We start from the raw sequence: 17851 nt of genomic DNA on the forward strand, positions 1-17851 counted from the left end.
CATTTCTGTGTTGCTCCTTTAGTTTCTATGGTCAGTGGAGAAGAATATTTTCTCATGTCTGATGACTCAGCTTTTTTTCCGGTAACTGTGCAGGCTGTGTACCCCACAGCCATTCTGCCTAGGTTCAAATCCCAGCTCTACCATGTATGTATTTATACAATCATTAACAGATGGCTCAACTGCTCTGTTCTCCTGTTTCCCCTTGGTAATAGAGGTGTAATGGATGTGAGGACTAAATGAATTAATACAAACAAAGCACTTAGAATATGCCTGGATGAGAAAATTATTCAACAAATGTTAACAATTTTATTAGGCTATATTTTATTAGGCTATATTATATTTTATTAGCCTATAATTCATAGGCTTATTTAAGAAAAAAAGCCAGCATGGTAGGAGTTGAGGCCACATTATAGATCCCCAAAACAAGCCAGTCATCTATGGTTATGCAGTTGTACATCAGTAGATTTGTATATTTAATAAATGATTTTCTGGCAGATGAATTTAAAGTATCTAGAGCAGCATTGTGCCAGGCAAGCCACATATATAAGTTTAAAACTTCTAGTAGTCATTAAATGGATAGACAGATACATTTAATTTTAATAATAAATACATTTGCTTTAACTCAATATATCAAAAGTATTATCATTTTAACGAACAATCAATATAAAATTATTATTGAGATATTCTCTGCCTTTTGGAAGGTATCAAGTCTTCGAAATCTGGTGTGTATTTTATACCAGTCACATTTCAATTGTTCAGTAGCCAGATGTTGCTGGTGGAACACTCTGTTGGGTAGAGTGGCTCTAGAGAAAGTAGTGGCTTTTTCAAAGTTGCTCGAAGATGCCATTTGGGATCGCTGCAGGGCATCAAATCCACATTTTCCCCCTCAAAGTCATTCATGTTATATCATCCAAACCAGTGTGGCCTTGAACCTTCCCTCTGGCATGGACCTTTGGCTGCTCCTTACCTGGTTAACAAGTAGTTCAAACTCATTGCCCAAACAGCAAGACAACTCAAAAACAATACACCATTCTCACCCCACCACCAGCCCATGGGACAATATTCAGTAGAAAAAGAATTGATGAGATATAAATCTTTGTACAGAATCATTAATCATCTCTTCCTACTCCTATCCCAGTCAAATATTCTCTTGGAATAAGTTTGAGCGGATTTATGACATACATTACTCAAATGGAATAGAAGGGAACCTAAGTTCTAAAATTGACTAGGCTACATCAAGATTTTTTCACTGTACTCATTCTGTTAGCTTCTGCATACTCATCCACAAAATGGGAGCAAATATCTATTCTTAGTTACTTAATAGCAAAATCAGAAAATAAAAAGATAGAAATCCAAGAAAATAGTTTGAAATTTTAAGATAAGATGACTAACTTTGTTGGCCCAGGATTCTCCTGGTTTTAGAACTGAAAGTCTTGCATTTGAGAACCTTTCAGTCCCCAACAAACAAGGATGGTTGGTCACCTTAGTTTTAAGTCCTTCCCTTTTCTTCTTCCTCCCTTCATTCATTTCTTTTATCCTTTTTTTTTCCTTTTCTTTCCAGGTCAGTGTACATTTTCAACCACATCATATGCTTAGAAATCTTCATGATAAATATAGTTACATAAGTATTAAAAGCAAATTAAAACAGCATAACATAAAGTTATACAACATGGAAACCATCAGCTCATTTAAATATTGTCCGCATTAGTTTGAAGTTTTATATCACAAAGTAAAGGTGGCTTGACATCAGAACCCAACTGTTCCCATTAAAAACAATTCTCTAAGCTAAAAATTTGGGGTTTTACTGGTCTATTTTACAGCAGCCAAACTACTGGAAGCAGTTGAATCATTTTGAGAATGCATGTCTTAATAAGAAACTCATAGCTATTTTATCCTTATAGGCTTTTTCAAGACTTTTTCCTGTTTGTAGGATGTTTTAGTCCATTTCGTGTTGCTGTAAAGGAATACCTGAGGCTTGGTAATTTATAAAGAAAAGAGGTTTATTTGGCTCACAGTCTACAGACTGTACAAGAAGCATGGAGTCAGCTTCTGCATCAAGTGAGTGATTCAGGCTGTTTCCACTCCTGGTGGAAGGCAAAGGGGAACCAGCATGTGCAGAGATCATGATGGTGAGATAGGAAGCAAGAGAGAGATGGGGAGGTGCTGGGCTCTTTTAAACAGCCAGCTCTCGTGGGAGCTAATAGAATAAGAACTCACTTACTATCCCCTGCAAAGGAAGGCATTAATCTGTTCATAAAGAATCTTCCCCTATGACCCAAACACCTTTCATTAGGCTTTACCTCCAACATTGAGATCAAATCTCTACATGACATTTGGGGAGACAAACAGCGAAAACTTAGCACAGGGCTCCCTGGGATTAGATATAATTTTTCTGTTTATGATCCTGGCTATAATAATACTCATAGAATGGACTAACAAATATTCTTGGATACTGAAATCATGTGCTATACATAACCCTTAAATGGTGTCAAAATTTTTGTCTACATAGACTATAATATAGATTATATATATATGAGATATATATTATAAACTACATATGTCACAAACCAACCTCAACACATGCAGATAAATATTTTTAAATTTGGCAAAATGACAGTATGTTCATCCATATTTCTGGAGCTGCAACAATAATTATAATTTATACTTGAAATAATAATAATTAACATCTGTTGAGCATCTCTCATGAATCAGTTTAAATTACATTACTTCTAATCCCTAAACATTGCAAAGTAGCTATTAGTTTTATAATTTTACAGATAATGAAATAAAACTCAGAGATCCTAAATGAACTGCACAAGGTCATTTGACTATAAGACCTCTTGGAATTTAGATTTTTCTAGTTCAAAAGATATCTTCTACCCCTTACACCTTGCCACCTCTCTGTACTGTGCTTCTCCTTACACAGGCCAAGGTGTTCCTCCCACCAATCTTACATACTGTGTGGAGTACCCATTAGTTATTCCTATTGGATGGATGGAGAAATTAAGGCTCAGCAGAGTTTGAGCATTTCACTAAGTTCAAATGCCCAGTAATTTGCATAACTGAACTTTGAACACCTTGCTTTAATTTCAGCACTTAGCTTTTCTAATTTCTGATGTGGATTCATCTATATTGATGATAACAATCATCAATATAGACTGATGTCTCTGTCTCGTCCTGGGTAGCCTTTTTATTTTTAAAAATTCTGTATTAAAATAGTTTCTTGTCTGTTGTTAAATTCCCTTAGAGTTTTATGGCCTTGATGTGACTCATGTGACCAAACGTTTTGTTAAAAAAAAAATTAAACTTATCAAAACCAAGTCCTTGTTCTACAAGACTCTTGCATATTCCAAGATAAATCATGGCCAGCTTCACACACACCATTTCTAAATCAACGAGACTTTATTTTCTTCCTTCTACTTAGATGTCAGTGCCTTTGTCCATTTTCTTTTCACTTCTTTGGTACATGTTTACCCAGACAGTTATGACCTACCTGATACTCTGCCTAAATATCTTCCATGTCTCTTGACATCCTTAATTTCTTAACATTGAAATTGTTTCTTTTTCCTCCCCATTTTCCCACCCCCAATTAATTTTTTTCTTTGTCGAAGGAATTTCTCCTTATCTATTTAGTAGAAAGCAGTCAGAGTGCCTCATAGACCCCAGTCTAATATTTTACTTCTCAGAGATATTTTCATTGGAGATCATAATGTTTGATGTATGTAATGATGAATTTCAGACCCTAGAGAAAGTTATGGAAGGGTAAGTGGACCTGGCCTACAGGGCATGATATTCTGGCAAATCCCACAAAACATATGATTATCTCATCTTCCTCAAACTATAGTTGACCTTATTTCAAAAATGCTTGGAGCAGAAAAGCAACGAGGTATGAAAGACATGAAGTCACCACCTTCCATTTTATATTACTACTCTATGAATTGCATCTAGATTATAAAACTCAACATAAAAAACTGTCTTCTTGAAAGCATGGACTAATAAGGATAGTAGTAGTTCACAAAGAACGGCAGCTATTTACAAAGTGAGGTGATATTGTCAAAACCTATCATAATGACAAAGACAGAACTAAACAGTGATAGCATAACAAGCATATGTGGTATGCATTTATTATATGTATTGTGCCATGCAAAAAAGCAATTTATGCTGTATGTATTTACTTGGTGAGGCTCTTTCCAGTGCTGAGTTTACTTCTAGAATGACAATTCGTGTATTCATTCATTTGATTACTATTTGTGGAACACCTAGAATGGGTAATCTAAGAGAACTATCCAGTACCTGGGTATTTCATGGTGAGCAAAATAAAGTCCTTGCCTCTGTGGTGCTCAGTTGGGGAAATATTGTAAACAAAGAAATGACCAGTGTTTTTGGCCAATGTAGTACAATTTTATGTTGTTGTTATCCTCTGCAGTCAAATATTTGCTACAGCTTCTTCATCCTCAAGAATTTTAAATAGTTGAGAAGAGCCAAGATGGCTAACAAGATGCAGCCAGGAAGAGCTTCTCCCAATGAGAAACCAGGGTATTAAGAAGATTGGCACACTCCAAGTAGATCTTCAGAAGGGAGGCATTGAGAGTGGATGGAAGAAGGATGTAGACTCTGTGCTGAAGTTAGAGGAAGCTTGGAATGCTATGCTCAGGAATGAGTTCTAGGACTCATTCCTGGCTCCAAGTGTCTCCTGAGGAAGGGAGAGTTAAATAGGCATGGAGTAGCCCACTCTCACCATGGACCTCCATAATTCTAGCTGCAGGAGTCTCAATGACCCCCATGGATATTTGAACTGATAGGGGGAGCTGCTTGAAGAGTTGACAGGGACAGGACTGCAGACTGTGTGGAGTTCAGAGGATTTGGCAGAGGAAGGACTGCAGTAGAGCACAGCCAAGGACACCCATCCCTGAAGACTCACAATGCCCCTGTAGGCTTTGGCCTTTGTTGACTGTCAGACCAATACAGAGCAGGGCTGTCTTGCCCATGGAATGAGGCCATTCTGATCTGAGTGCCTCCCTTGCCTGCCAGCCTTTCCTGAGGTTCATGCCAGGCTGTGCCCACTTGCAGCACAGGCTTGGATGTCCAATTGGAGCACTTCCTAAAGGCCATCACCATAGCTTCTTTGTTGGCAGACCCCATCCAACTGTTGGAGAGCTTCTGAAGACGAGCCTACACCCGCACACAACCACCTGCAGCCTCCCCCCTCTGCTTTGCCAACACGCAGGTATGCATGGACCCTGCTGCTCTGCTGCCACCAACACATGAGCACAGACCCCAATGCCACTGCCCCGACAAAGCACTGTTGCCGGCAACCCTCATGGAGCATTGTTGTTAACAGACTGGAAACACCTCAGTTCCTTCAGCACAGCAGGTGTTTAACCTTGAGAGGCCAGAGAACAAAGCTGTGTGCCTGGTCCTATACCATTGGGTTACAGCACACAGTCCAGGAGTGCTGAGCTGAGCCCAGGTCCCCTGAAATCAGCCAGAAATGAAGCCAGTTGACTATACCTAACTTATATCACAGTCAAACCCTCAAAGGCATCAAAGAATTGCAACTTTAAAGATTAAAGAAACATCAGCTCACACAGATGAGAAAAAACCAGCAAAAGAACTGGGGCAACTCAAAAAGCCAGAGTGTGTTCTCACTTCCAAATGACCATGCTAGCTCCCCAGCAATGGTTCTTAATCAGACTGAGATGGCTGAAATGACAGACATAGAATTCAGAGTCTGGATGGCAATGAAGATTGTTGAGATTTAGTAGGAAGTTAAAACCCAATACGATGAACCTAAGAATCCAGTAAAACAATACAAGAGCTGAAAGACAAAATAGTCATTTTAAGAACCAAGCTGATCTGATAGAGCTGAAAACCCCATTACAATAATTTCATAATACAATTGGAAGTATCAGGAGCAGAACAGCACAAGCTGAGGAAAGAATCTCAGAGCTCAAAAGTGGTTCTTCAAATTGACTCAGTCAGACAAGAACAAAAAAGAAAGAATAAAAAGGAATGAACAAAGCCTCCAAGAAATATAGAATTATGTAAAAAGACCAATCCTATGACTCACTGACATCCCTGAAAGACAGGGGGAGAGAGAAAGCAAGTTAGACAATATATTTGAGGGTACTGCCTATGAAAATTTCCCCATCCTCACTAGAGAGGTCAACATTCAGATTCAGAAAATTCAGAGAACCCCTGCAAGATTCTATAAAAGATGACCATCTCCAAGACACATAGCCCTCAGATTCTTTAAGGTCAATGCAAAAGAAAAAATATTAAAGGCAGCTGGAGAGAAGGGAAAGGCATCTGTAAAAAGAACCCATCACACTAATGGCAGACCTTTCAGCAGAAGCAGTACAACCAAGAAGAGATTAGGGCCTATATTCACCATCCTAAAAGAAAAGAAATTTCAACTAAGAATTTCATATCGAGCCTAACTAAGCTTCATAAGCAAAGGAGAAATAAAATCCTTTTCAGACACGCAAATGCTAAAGGAATTCATTACTATCACACTTGCCTTACAAGAGGTCCTTAAGGAAGTGCTAACATGGAAATAAAAAACTGTCACCAACTACCACAAAAACACACATAAGTACATAGACCATTGACACTATAAAGCAACTACACAATCAAGTCCACATAACAACCAACTAACAACACCATGACAGGATCAAATCTTCACATATGAATATTAACCTTAAATGTAAATGGGCTAAATGCCACATTCAAAAGGCACAGAATGGCAAATTGGATCAAGAAGCAAGAACCAACTGTATGTTGTCTTCAAGGGACCCATCTCACATGCAGTGACACTCACAGGCTCAAAATAAAGAGATTGATAAAAATCCATCAAGCCATAAAGAGATTGATAAAAATCTATCAAGCCATAAAGAAATTGATAAAAATCTATCAAGCAAACAGAAAACAAAAAGAGAAGAGCTTGTTATTTTTATTTTAAACCAAACAGACTTTAACCTAACAATAATCAAAAAGGGACAAAGAAGAGGATTACATAAAGATAAAAGATTCAATTCAGCAAGGAGACTTAACTGTCCTAAATGTATATGTACCCAACACCGGAACACCCAGGTTCATAAAATAAGTTCTTGACCCACAAAAAGACTTAGATAACTACACAATAATAGCGAGAGACTTCTGCACCTTACTGACAGTATTAGACAGATTACTGAGGCAGAAAACTAACAAAGGTATTTGGGAGCTGAACTCAACACATGACCAAATGGACCTAACAGACATCTACAGAACACTCCACCCAACAACAACAGAATATACATTCTTCTTATCTGCAAATGACACAAATTATAAAATCAACCACATGCTCACTCATAAAGCAATTCTCAACAAATTAAGAAAAACTGAAATCACACCAACAACATTCTTGGATCACAGTGCAATAAAAATAGAAATCAATACCAAGAGGATCTCTAAAAATCACATGATTACATGGAAATTAAATAGCCTGCTCCTGAATGACTTTTGGGTAAACAATGAAATTAAGGCAAAAATTAAGAAATTATTTGAAACAAGTGAGAACAAAGACATGACATACCAGAATCTTTGGGACCCAGTTAAAGCAGTTTAAAAGGGAAGTTATAGCACTAAACACCCACATCAAAAAGTTAGAAAGATCTCAAATTAACAACTTAACATCACATGTGGAGAAACTAGAGAAACAAGAGCACACCAACCCCAAAGCTAGCAGAAGATAAGAAATAACCAAAATCAGACCTGAACTGAATGAAATTGAGACACAAAAAGCCATACAAAAGATACATAAATCCAAGAGTTGTCTATTTGAAATTATAAATAAGATTGATAGACCACTAGCTAGATTAATAAAGAAAAAAGAAGATTCAAATAAACACAATCAGAAATGACAAAAGGGACATTACCAACAACTCAAAAGAAGCACAAAAAACCCTCAGAGATTATTACAAACACCTCTATGCACACAAACTAGAACACTTAGAAGAAATGGATAAATTCCTGAAAACATATAACTTCCCAAGATTGAACCAGGAAGAAATTGAAACCCTGAACAGACCAATAACAAATTCTAGAATTGAATCAGTAATAAAAAGCCTATCAACCAGAAAAAGTCCTGGACCAGACAAATTCACAGCCAAATTCTACCAGATGTATAAAGAAGAGTTGGTGCCAATCCTACTGAAACTATTTCAAAAACTTGAGGAGGAGGGATGCCTCTTTAACTCATTCCATGAGACCAGCATCATTCTGATACCAAATCCTGGCAGAGACACAGTGAGAAAATAAAACTTCAGGCCAATATCCTTGATAAACATAGATGCAAAAATCCTCAACAAAATAATAGCAAACCAAATCCACCAGCACTCCCAAAAGTAATTTACCATGATCAAGTAGGCTTTATTCCTGGGATGCAAGGTTGGTTCAACATACACAAATAAATAAATGTGATTTATCACATAAACAGAATGAAAAACAGAAACTACGTGATCATCCCAATAGACGCAGAAAAGGCTTTGGATAAAATTCAACATCCTTTCATGTTAAAAACTCTGAACAAACTAGGCATTGAAGGAACATACCTCAAAATAATGAGCCATCTATGTCAAACTCACAGCCAACATCATACTGAACAGGCAAAAGCTGGAAGTATTATCCTTAAGAACTGGAACAAGACAAGGATACCCACCCTCACTATTCTTATTCAACATAGTACGGGAAGTCCTAGCCAGAGCAATTAGGCAAGAGAAAGAAATAAAAGGCATGCAAATAGGAAGAGAGAAAGTCAAACTATCTCTCTTTGTGGACAATATAATTCTAAACCTAGAAAACCACATAGTCTCTGCCCAAAGGCTCCTAGATCTGATAAACAACTTCTGCAAAGTTTCAGAATAAAAAACCAATGTACATTTCTATACAGCAATATTGTCCAAGCCAAACCAGGAATGCAATTTCATTCATAATAGCCACAAAAAGAATATAATATCTAGGAAAATATCTAACCAGGGAGGTGAAAGATCTCTACAATGAGAATTACAGAACATAGCTTAAAGAAATCAGAAATGACACAAACAAATGGAAAAATTCCATGCTCATAGATGGGAAGAATTAATATTGTTAAAATGGCCATATTACCCAAAACACTTTACGGATTCAATGCTATTCCTATCAAAATACAAATGACAGTTTTTAGAGTTAGAAGAAACTATTTAACATTCATATGGAACCCAAACACCCTGAATATCCAAAGCTATCACAAGCTAAAAAGTAAAAAAAATTTAAAAAGCTGGAGGCATCAGAATCACACTACCTGACTTCAGACTGTGTGCTACAAGGCTACAGTAACTAAAATCTCATGATACTGATAGAAAAACAGGCACATAGACTGTATTAGTCAGGGCTCTCTAGAGAGACAGAACTAATAGGAGGTATATATATATATATATATAAAAGGGAGCTTATTAGGGAGAAAGGCTCACATGATCACAAGGTGAAGTTTCGTGTTAGGCCGTCTGCAAGCTGAGGAAGGAAGAAGCCAAGAGTGGCTCAGTCTGAGTCCAAAAGCCTCTAAAACAGGGAAACCGACAGTGTAGCCTTCAGTCTGTGGCTGAAGGCCTGAGAGCCCCTGGCAAACCACTGGTGTAAGTCCCAGAGTCCAAATGCTGAAGAACCTGGAGTCTGATATCCAAGGGCAGGAGGATGGAAGGAAGCATCTAGTACGGCAAAAAGATGAAAGCCAGAAGACTCAGCAAGCCAGCTTACCCCACTTTCTTCCACCTCCTTTGTTTTAGCCACTGTGGCAGCTGATTAGATGGTGCCCACCCACATTGAGGGTGGGTCTTCCCCTCCCAGTCCACTGACTCAACTGTCAGTCTCCTCTGGCAACACCTTCACAGACACACCAAGAAACAATATTTTACCAGCTATCTAGGCATCCTTCAATCCAATCAAGTTGACACCTAATATTAACCACCACATAGACCAATGGAATAGGTTAAAGAATCTAGAAATAAAGCTGCACATGTACAAGAACCTGATTTTTGACAAAGTTAACAAAAACAAGCAATGGGGAAAAGACTCCCTGGGTCATACACAGCATTGGAATAACTGGATAGCCCTATCCAGAAGATCAAAGCTGGACTCTTTCCTTTCACCATATACAAAAATCAACTCAAGGTGGGTTAAAGACTTAAATGTAAAATCGAAAACTATAAATTTTTAGTTTTTAAAACTAATCTATAAAAACTCTTGAAGAAAACCTAGGAAATACTATTCTGGATATCGGCCCTGGCAAATCCTTCATTAAGAAGACTCCAAAAGCAATTGCAATAAAAACCAAAATTGATAGGTGGGACCTAATTAAACTAAAGAACTTCTGCACAGCAAAAGAATTTATCAACAGACTAAACAGACAACCAACAGAATGAGAAAAATATTTGCAAACTATGCATCCAAGAAAAGTCTAATATCCAGAATCTATAAGGAACTTACACTAACCAGCAAAAACAAAACAAAACAAAACCCTGAAAAACCATTAAAATGGGCAAAAGACATGAACAGACACTTCTCAAAAGAAGGCACACACGGCCATTAAGCATATAAAGAATTACTCAACATTACTAATCATTAGAGAAATGCAAAGTAAAGCCACAATGAGATACTATCTCACACCAGTCAAAATGACTATTGTTAAAAACAAACAAACAAAAAACAGATGCTGGCAAGACTTTGGAGAAAAGGGAACACTTAGATGCTGTTGGTGGGAATGTAAATTAGTTCAGCCACTGTGGCAAGCAGTTTGAAAATTTCTCAAAGAACTCAAAATAGAACTACCATTTAGCCAAGCAATCCAATTACTGGGTAAATATCAAAGGAGTAGAAATCATTGTACTATAAAGACACATGTACTCATATGTTCACCACAGCACTATTCAAAACAGCAAAAACATGGCATCAACCTAGATGTCCGTCAACAGTGTACTGGATGAAGAAAATGTAGTATATATACACCATGCAATGCTATGCAGCCATAAAAAAGAATTAAATTATGTCTTTGCAGCAACATTGATGAAGCTGGAGGCCATTATCCTAAGTGAATTAATGCAGGAACAGAAAACCGAATAACCTCATATTCTCACTTGTAAATGGGAGCTAAACATTGAGTACACATGGACGCAAAGAAGAGAACAATAGACACCAGGGCCTATGTGAGGGTGGAGAGTGGGAGCAAGGTGAGGATTGAAAAACTACCTATTGGTTACTACACTCATCATCTGAGTAATGAAATAATTGGTACACCAAACCCCCACAACATGCAATTTACCCATGTAAGCAACCTGCACCTGCATTCCCTGAACCTAAAATAAAAATTAGAAAGAAAAAAATAATAATTAAAAAAATTATCTGGGGGAAAAGTAATTTACATTAGTAGCACCCTCTTGTCTTCAGGGGATATGTTTAAGACCCCCAGTGGATGCCTAAAACTAAGGATAGCAAATTCTATTGCTCTCAGTTGGAACATGTTTCTTTTCATGTCTTCAGTCCACATATTTAATGACTTTTCCACTTTAACTAAATTTTAATCACACACTGTGACCATCACTTTTACAGTTTGAGGTACAACAGCAAAACTATCATTAATTTCTTTTTCCTTCTTCACAATTTCATGGATAGAAGATTTGTTCTTCCTGTAGATCTTAGCAACCTCAGTGTATGATTTTCTTTTCCTTCCTTATTAGGTCAAAAACTTTTGCCTTTTCACTTAAAGGAAGCACTTTAAGTCTTATCTGTGGCATATCTGAATTGCCAGCATCACTGCTCTTGCACTTTGAGAGTATTACATGAAATAAGGGTTACTTGAACCCAAGCATTGCCTTACTGTAATAGTGAGTCTGATAACTGAGAGGACTATTAACAACATGGGTATACTATTGTATCCACAGGATGCATCCACACTAAACAAAGGGAGAATTCACTTCCTGGGCAGGGTGAAGTGGGAAGGTGAGGAATTTCATCACAGTACTCGAAACATCATAAAACTTAAAACATGAATTGTTTATTTCTAGAGTTTTCCATTTAATATTTTTGGAACCATGAATTGATCACAAGTAACTAAAACCATGGAAAAGAGAACTAGTCCACATGTTGTTTAGTATCGCTATTACAGTAATTTTCTTTTTCTTGTGTGGTCTTATCCTGTGGGCTTCTGGAAAATTGTTTCCTACCTGCCTCTCAATCCCCTTCCTCTTCTCAACTTTCATTTTAGCAGAGGCTACATTATAGTGACCCTGTTGGTTTAGGATTTAAAGAGGCATTTATTTGATTTGTTAAAAACCTCCACATGCACCCATGAAATAACCAAATGACCTCAGGGTATAAATGGAGCTGCAAACTTGTCCAAGTCAAGAAATTCAGTATAAAAACCTTAGGCAGGCCAGGCGCGGTGGCTCACGCCTGTAATCCTAGCACTTTGGGAGGCCGAGGTGGGTGGATCACGAGGCAGAATATCGAGACAATCCTGGCTAACATGGTGAAACCTCGTCTCTACTAAAAATACAAAAAATTAGCCAGGCATGGTGGCAGGCGCCTGTAGTCCCAGCTGCTCAGGAGGCTGAGGCAGGAGAATGGCATGATCCCAGGAGGCGGAGCTTGCATTGAGCCGAGATCGCGCCACTGCACTGTAGCCTGGGCGACAGAGAAGATTCCTTCTCAAAAAAAAACAAAAACAAAAACAAAACAAACAAACAAAAAACACCTTAGGCAACAACATATATGCTAGAATTGCCTTTGCTAACTCCCCTGGCAAAGCAAATGATGTATTGAGATTGCTTCTCAGATAAGGTGGTTGAAAATGATAGCAGTCTTAAAAAATGAGCAGTTTTCATAAATTTGTATATATTTTGCTCTATAGACAAAGAGTAGAGCTTATAGCTATCATGGCCATATCTCAATAAAAATGTGTTGCAAGCAGGTTTGCCTTGGGCATCTTTCCTTATTCCTTTCAGTATTCCACTTCTTTTCACACCCTTTCCCACATGTTAGATATTCCCAGTCTGCTCATTCAGTTCGGGCTCCCTTCCCTGGGAGGCTGTCTTCAGCTCAAAACTTTGCCAGTGATAAAACTCCATTCAAAACTTATCTGCCAAGTGGCCATTTTTACTTGAAGCCCTGCCCTTGGTCAATGACAGTGCAAAAACTGGATAGTGGCATATTAATCAAATAAGTCATTTTCTCCCTAGGTTAAACCATAGGGAATATCTGCTTTCAAACCTTTTTGACCTCCAAAAAAAAAAAAAAAAGCATTTTGTATGGCTTTTCATACCTCATGGTGTCCTAGCTTGAGCACTGGAGCAAAGTCAGAAAATCTGAGCCCTTGACTTATCTCTGTGGTTCACTGCTGGATAATGTCCAGAAAATTATTTCATGCCTTTGAGCTTCAGCTTCCTTATCTGTAAAAAGGAGAGTAACTACCTTGACTTCTTGCTGAGATTTTAAGGAGAACAAATGTGAAAGCACACACAATCACCATTTGCAAAGGGTAAAGTGGTAGATGGATGAAAGGAATAATGATCTGTAATTTTTCCTTACATGCTAGCCTATTTAAAACGTATGAGCCTCCATGATAAGTGTGGCTAATAGTGGGGGAATGTAGATGATCTAGAGATACCTGTCAACCTACAATGTCAGCTTTATGTCATTGTGCCTCTTTCGTCTTTGGGGTTTATATGACTATAATATTTTAAAAACCAAAACCTTATGGGACCATTTTATAATTTGTGTCATATGAAATTTTAATTTTGCTATTTATAGTGAAAGGGAAAAAAGGAAGTGGAGTATATAGGATATAGATCTCTAACCACTAAAATAAACCTGTGAGTAAATGCATTTTAAGCTCTTCATGCAAATACATATATATATACACACACATATATATACACACACACACATATAATTACTGATTAAAAATATATATAAAATCACATATATATACCTATAAAACCACTTGGCATTCAGGTTGTATAAAAATGTTGATTTTTATTCAAGAATTGTAGAGTAGATGGAAATTTAATGTACTCAATGTAATCTCTATTTGGGATGAGATTCTAGGGGGAATTAAAATTTACATAGGAGTTTCTTTGCCTGGTTTAGTCCATCCAGAGGCTTCAGATGGTCTGGGAACCAACTAAAGTTGTGTGGAGCAATGTAAAAGTCAGTACATATGTTTCTTTTCCCCTGGGGAGGGATTCAATAGATTTCATCATATTCTTAAAGAAATTCTTGTCCTACCAAAGGTTAAGAACTAATTATCTCAGTTAAACAAAACACATAAAAATATGTTTTTATATACATGTTGAATTATTCAAATCTTCAGTGCTTAGTAGTTTATTAATCTTGAAGGCCTATAAAGTGAATAATTTCAACAATTGAACAAAAATAAAATTTAAAAAGAAACTTTTCTGGTCATTAGAACAAACTTGTTATAAAATATATGTTTTTTTGCTATTGCTTCTCCACTTCAACACTCATGATCATGTTTTGTTGCTATTTCCCCTATCTCATTTTTTCTGGCTGCTGGGTTAAACTTCCTGTTTTTGCAGAATGACCAAAAACATTGGTGATGATGGAGGTGGAGATGACAACACTTTCAGTTTCAGCTGGAAGGTCTTTACCAGCTGGGACTACCTGATCGGCAATCCTGAAACAGCAGACAACAAATTTAATTCTATCACAATGAACTTTAAGGTAGGGGCACCAACTTCAAAAGCCTGCTATTTGTATTTCTAAGAGTAAAATTGGAGGCATTCCATCTGGTCCAGCTAGTGCAGTATCTTGACAATTTACATGAAAGATTAACTCACGGTTTCTGCCTACCAAGATCTTGCCATGGTTCTGATTATAACTGGAAAATCTTCCATGACCCACAACAGCACTATTATTCCTTAAAGACTTCTCTTCTCTAAATCTGGTAATAAAATAATGTTACTGGATTGAAATAGGACCATGAGTAATCAGAATAAGATATTTTAAAAACTAGAACAATGTTCACTAATTATTTACAGGAATAAGCATAATATTGAAGTGACCCTAAAACACTATTTTGTAGTTTTTTTTTTAATTCACTGGAATGAAGATTTTTAGAGTGAAGACTATCCTAATATCAGAGCAATCAGTTTGTTTGCAAGAATTCTTCCTTCTGTCTTACTTGCCATCATTTGTTGGCAATATTCACCTGGTTTGTGGAATCTCAGATTTAGTTTACATTGTCATTCCTCACATTCTGATGATTGTAAAAATAACTTTTGAGGTTTTGATACTTTTAAAATGTAGCTAAGATATTCTATTTTGGGTTTTTGTTTGTTTGTTTTCATGGATACAGGAAGCTATCACAGAAGAAAAAGCAGCCCAAGTAGAAGAAAACGTCCACTTGATCAGATTCCTGAGGTTTCTGGCTAACTTCTTCGTGTTTCTAACACTTGGAGGGAGTGGATACCTCATCTTTTGGGCTGTGAAGCGATCCCAGGAATTTGCACAGCAAGATCCTGACACCCTTGGGTGGTGGGAAAAAAATGAAGTTCGTCTCTGCATGCTTTTTATGTGCTTAGAACCTGACATTTGTTTCTTTTGTGGGTTATGTTTCTTTGATGGAACATTTAAAAAGGCCACCCTTTACCTATCCCCTACCCTGCCCTTACAGTTAACCAACCCTGTTGCTCATTTTCCATTCTATTCTAGTCTTATTTCTAAATCTGGACTGTCTGTTTTTCATTTTGTGACATGATGGAAAGTTAGAGTCAGAAAAGATATTAAAAAACACATAGTCTAATCATTATGTTTTACAGATGGGAATGATAAATCTCAAGAGATTGCATTATATGTTTATGGTCACAGAGTTAGGAGAAGAGTCAGGATGAGAACCTAGGAATCTTGACTTCGAGTCCAAGGCTCTTGCTGCTTTCTCTGCAAATCCTTCATCTGTCATTAAAAGATCAAATTGTTGCCTGAACTTTTTGAAGCAGCCATGATAAAGACACTGATTCCTATGTTGATCTCACTGGAAACACTCAGATTGCTTCTCCACCTTTGGGCATGTCTGGGTTTCCCTCTGTTTTCATTAGAAGCCTAACTGCAACATCTCCATCTCCATTTCCTCCTGTCCTGTACCTTACTTTCTCTCCCTCTAAATGCTATTCAAATGAAGAAGGCCAGCTCTTTTCCAGGAATTAAACATTATGACCGTAATTTGCCTTTAGAGTATCTGCCCATTTAGTGAATCAGAGAAAGGAGGTTAGACATAGATCATTTAGAATCAGAAAATCATTGGTCATGAGTTGTTGCTAGAGTCTGTTCCCGTTCATAAAATGCTTGTGTGTATGATGTGACGTCATTTTGAGCTTGGGCATTTTCAAAGTATGTGCAGATTTAGGCTGTGGGAAGTGTAGACTTCCCACACTGAAATTTTTGCAGAACAGTATAGATCAAAAGAATTAAAATATGTCTTTATAAGCATAGAATTCTCTAAAAAATCTTGGACAGCAAATGATATAATCTACTTACAGAAAAAGGTTCCAAATAACATTCTGAGTATTTCAGAAGTGGTACCAATAGAGATGGGACTAGATATTTTAAAGACTTTAATATACAGTCATGTCATAAAAACTTGTAAAATATAAGTAATTTAGCAGAGAGCTTTTGTTTATTTAAAATGAAAAATGTAGGAACACCTCAAAGCATTAACTAAGTTTGCTTTCAAAATGGTCTCATAATTGTAATAGTACATGGAGGTAACATTATCATGCAGCTTTGGTCCATTATTTATATTGGTTATGTTTTTGTATAAATAAACCATATTAAAGGATGGGTAGCTGATTATCAATAAAATAACTATTCTTTGTAATAACCTCTTTAACATCTATTTTAGGGACCCTCTGAGTCCTAGGGGCCAATGAAGGTAATAATGGAGATTCATGAGTAACTTTACAAATTTGATAAAACCAAATTTAAATTTGCCTTGCATAAGATTGCACAGGATAAGCCAAATTTTCTTTACATTAGTCTAAAATTATAGCATGCTGATTTTGTATTATGTCATGCTGAGATTTGGATCCTGTTGGTCATACTTATATAATGTTTTAATAAAAATGACAAAAATCTAATAGCAATTGTTTTCTAAATATAGTCTGGTAGTTATTATAATTATTCACACCACGAAGTCCACAGGAGAAAATAGGAAATGTTTAGTGGTGACAGTTTGAGCCGGGTATTTGGGAAAGGAGATAGTCACCAGAGTTACCTAAAATCGGTATTTCCCCATTAGAAAATTAGTACATGTTTTGGATTCTTTTTATTGACTTCCTTTAGCCAAATAATATCATCATAAGGTTGCCAAACATCCAGGAAATAAGAAGCACATGTTTCCTACTTTTCATGTTTCTATTCCTTCTTTCTCTCTCTCCCCTCTCCCCACCCCTGCATTATTCTCTTGTCTCTGAAATTATAGCCCATTCTTTCACTTTTGAAACTTTTCTACATTGGCTTCCATAACATTATGTCATGTGTTCTCCATTTGTTTCTCTGAGTGTCTTCTGTTTCCTTTAATAAAACTCATTTTATGTGTTTATGTTTTCGGCCTTAAAAGTTTACGTTTGCCAAAATTCAATATTTAGGCCTAGGCCCATCTCAGGGAATTCATCCATTCTAACTGATTAAACTAGCCCATATGCTGATGATTGTCAGATTAGAATTTTCAGTTTGAACCTCCTCCTCAAGCAGATCATTTTCCATTTCTTTTGGAAATCTTGTTGTGAAGTGCGTCACCATATCAGAATCAGTTACCGCATAGAAC

The 17851-nt window shown here is 36.9% G+C and overlaps 1 protein-coding gene across 1 annotated transcript in view; it reads left to right on the forward strand.

The window, feature by feature from the left end:
- TMC1 (transmembrane channel like 1) overlaps positions 1-17851 on the forward strand; it is a gene marked incomplete at its 5' end in the record, with an annotated part of 194750 nt that overhangs the window by 131934 nt on the left and 44965 nt on the right. Inside the window, 2 exons of the mRNA XM_055350074.2 lie at positions 14607-14751; positions 15386-15580. Of these exons, the coding sequence (XP_055206049.2) occupies positions 14607-14751; positions 15386-15580 (340 nt within the window). The remainder of the gene's footprint in view (positions 1-14606; positions 14752-15385; positions 15581-17851) is intronic.

The sequence above is a fragment of the Gorilla gorilla genome, chromosome 13 (assembly GCF_029281585.2).
Source record: "Gorilla gorilla gorilla isolate KB3781 chromosome 13, NHGRI_mGorGor1-v2.1_pri, whole genome shotgun sequence".
NCBI lineage: Eukaryota > Metazoa > Chordata > Mammalia > Primates > Hominidae > Gorilla > Gorilla gorilla.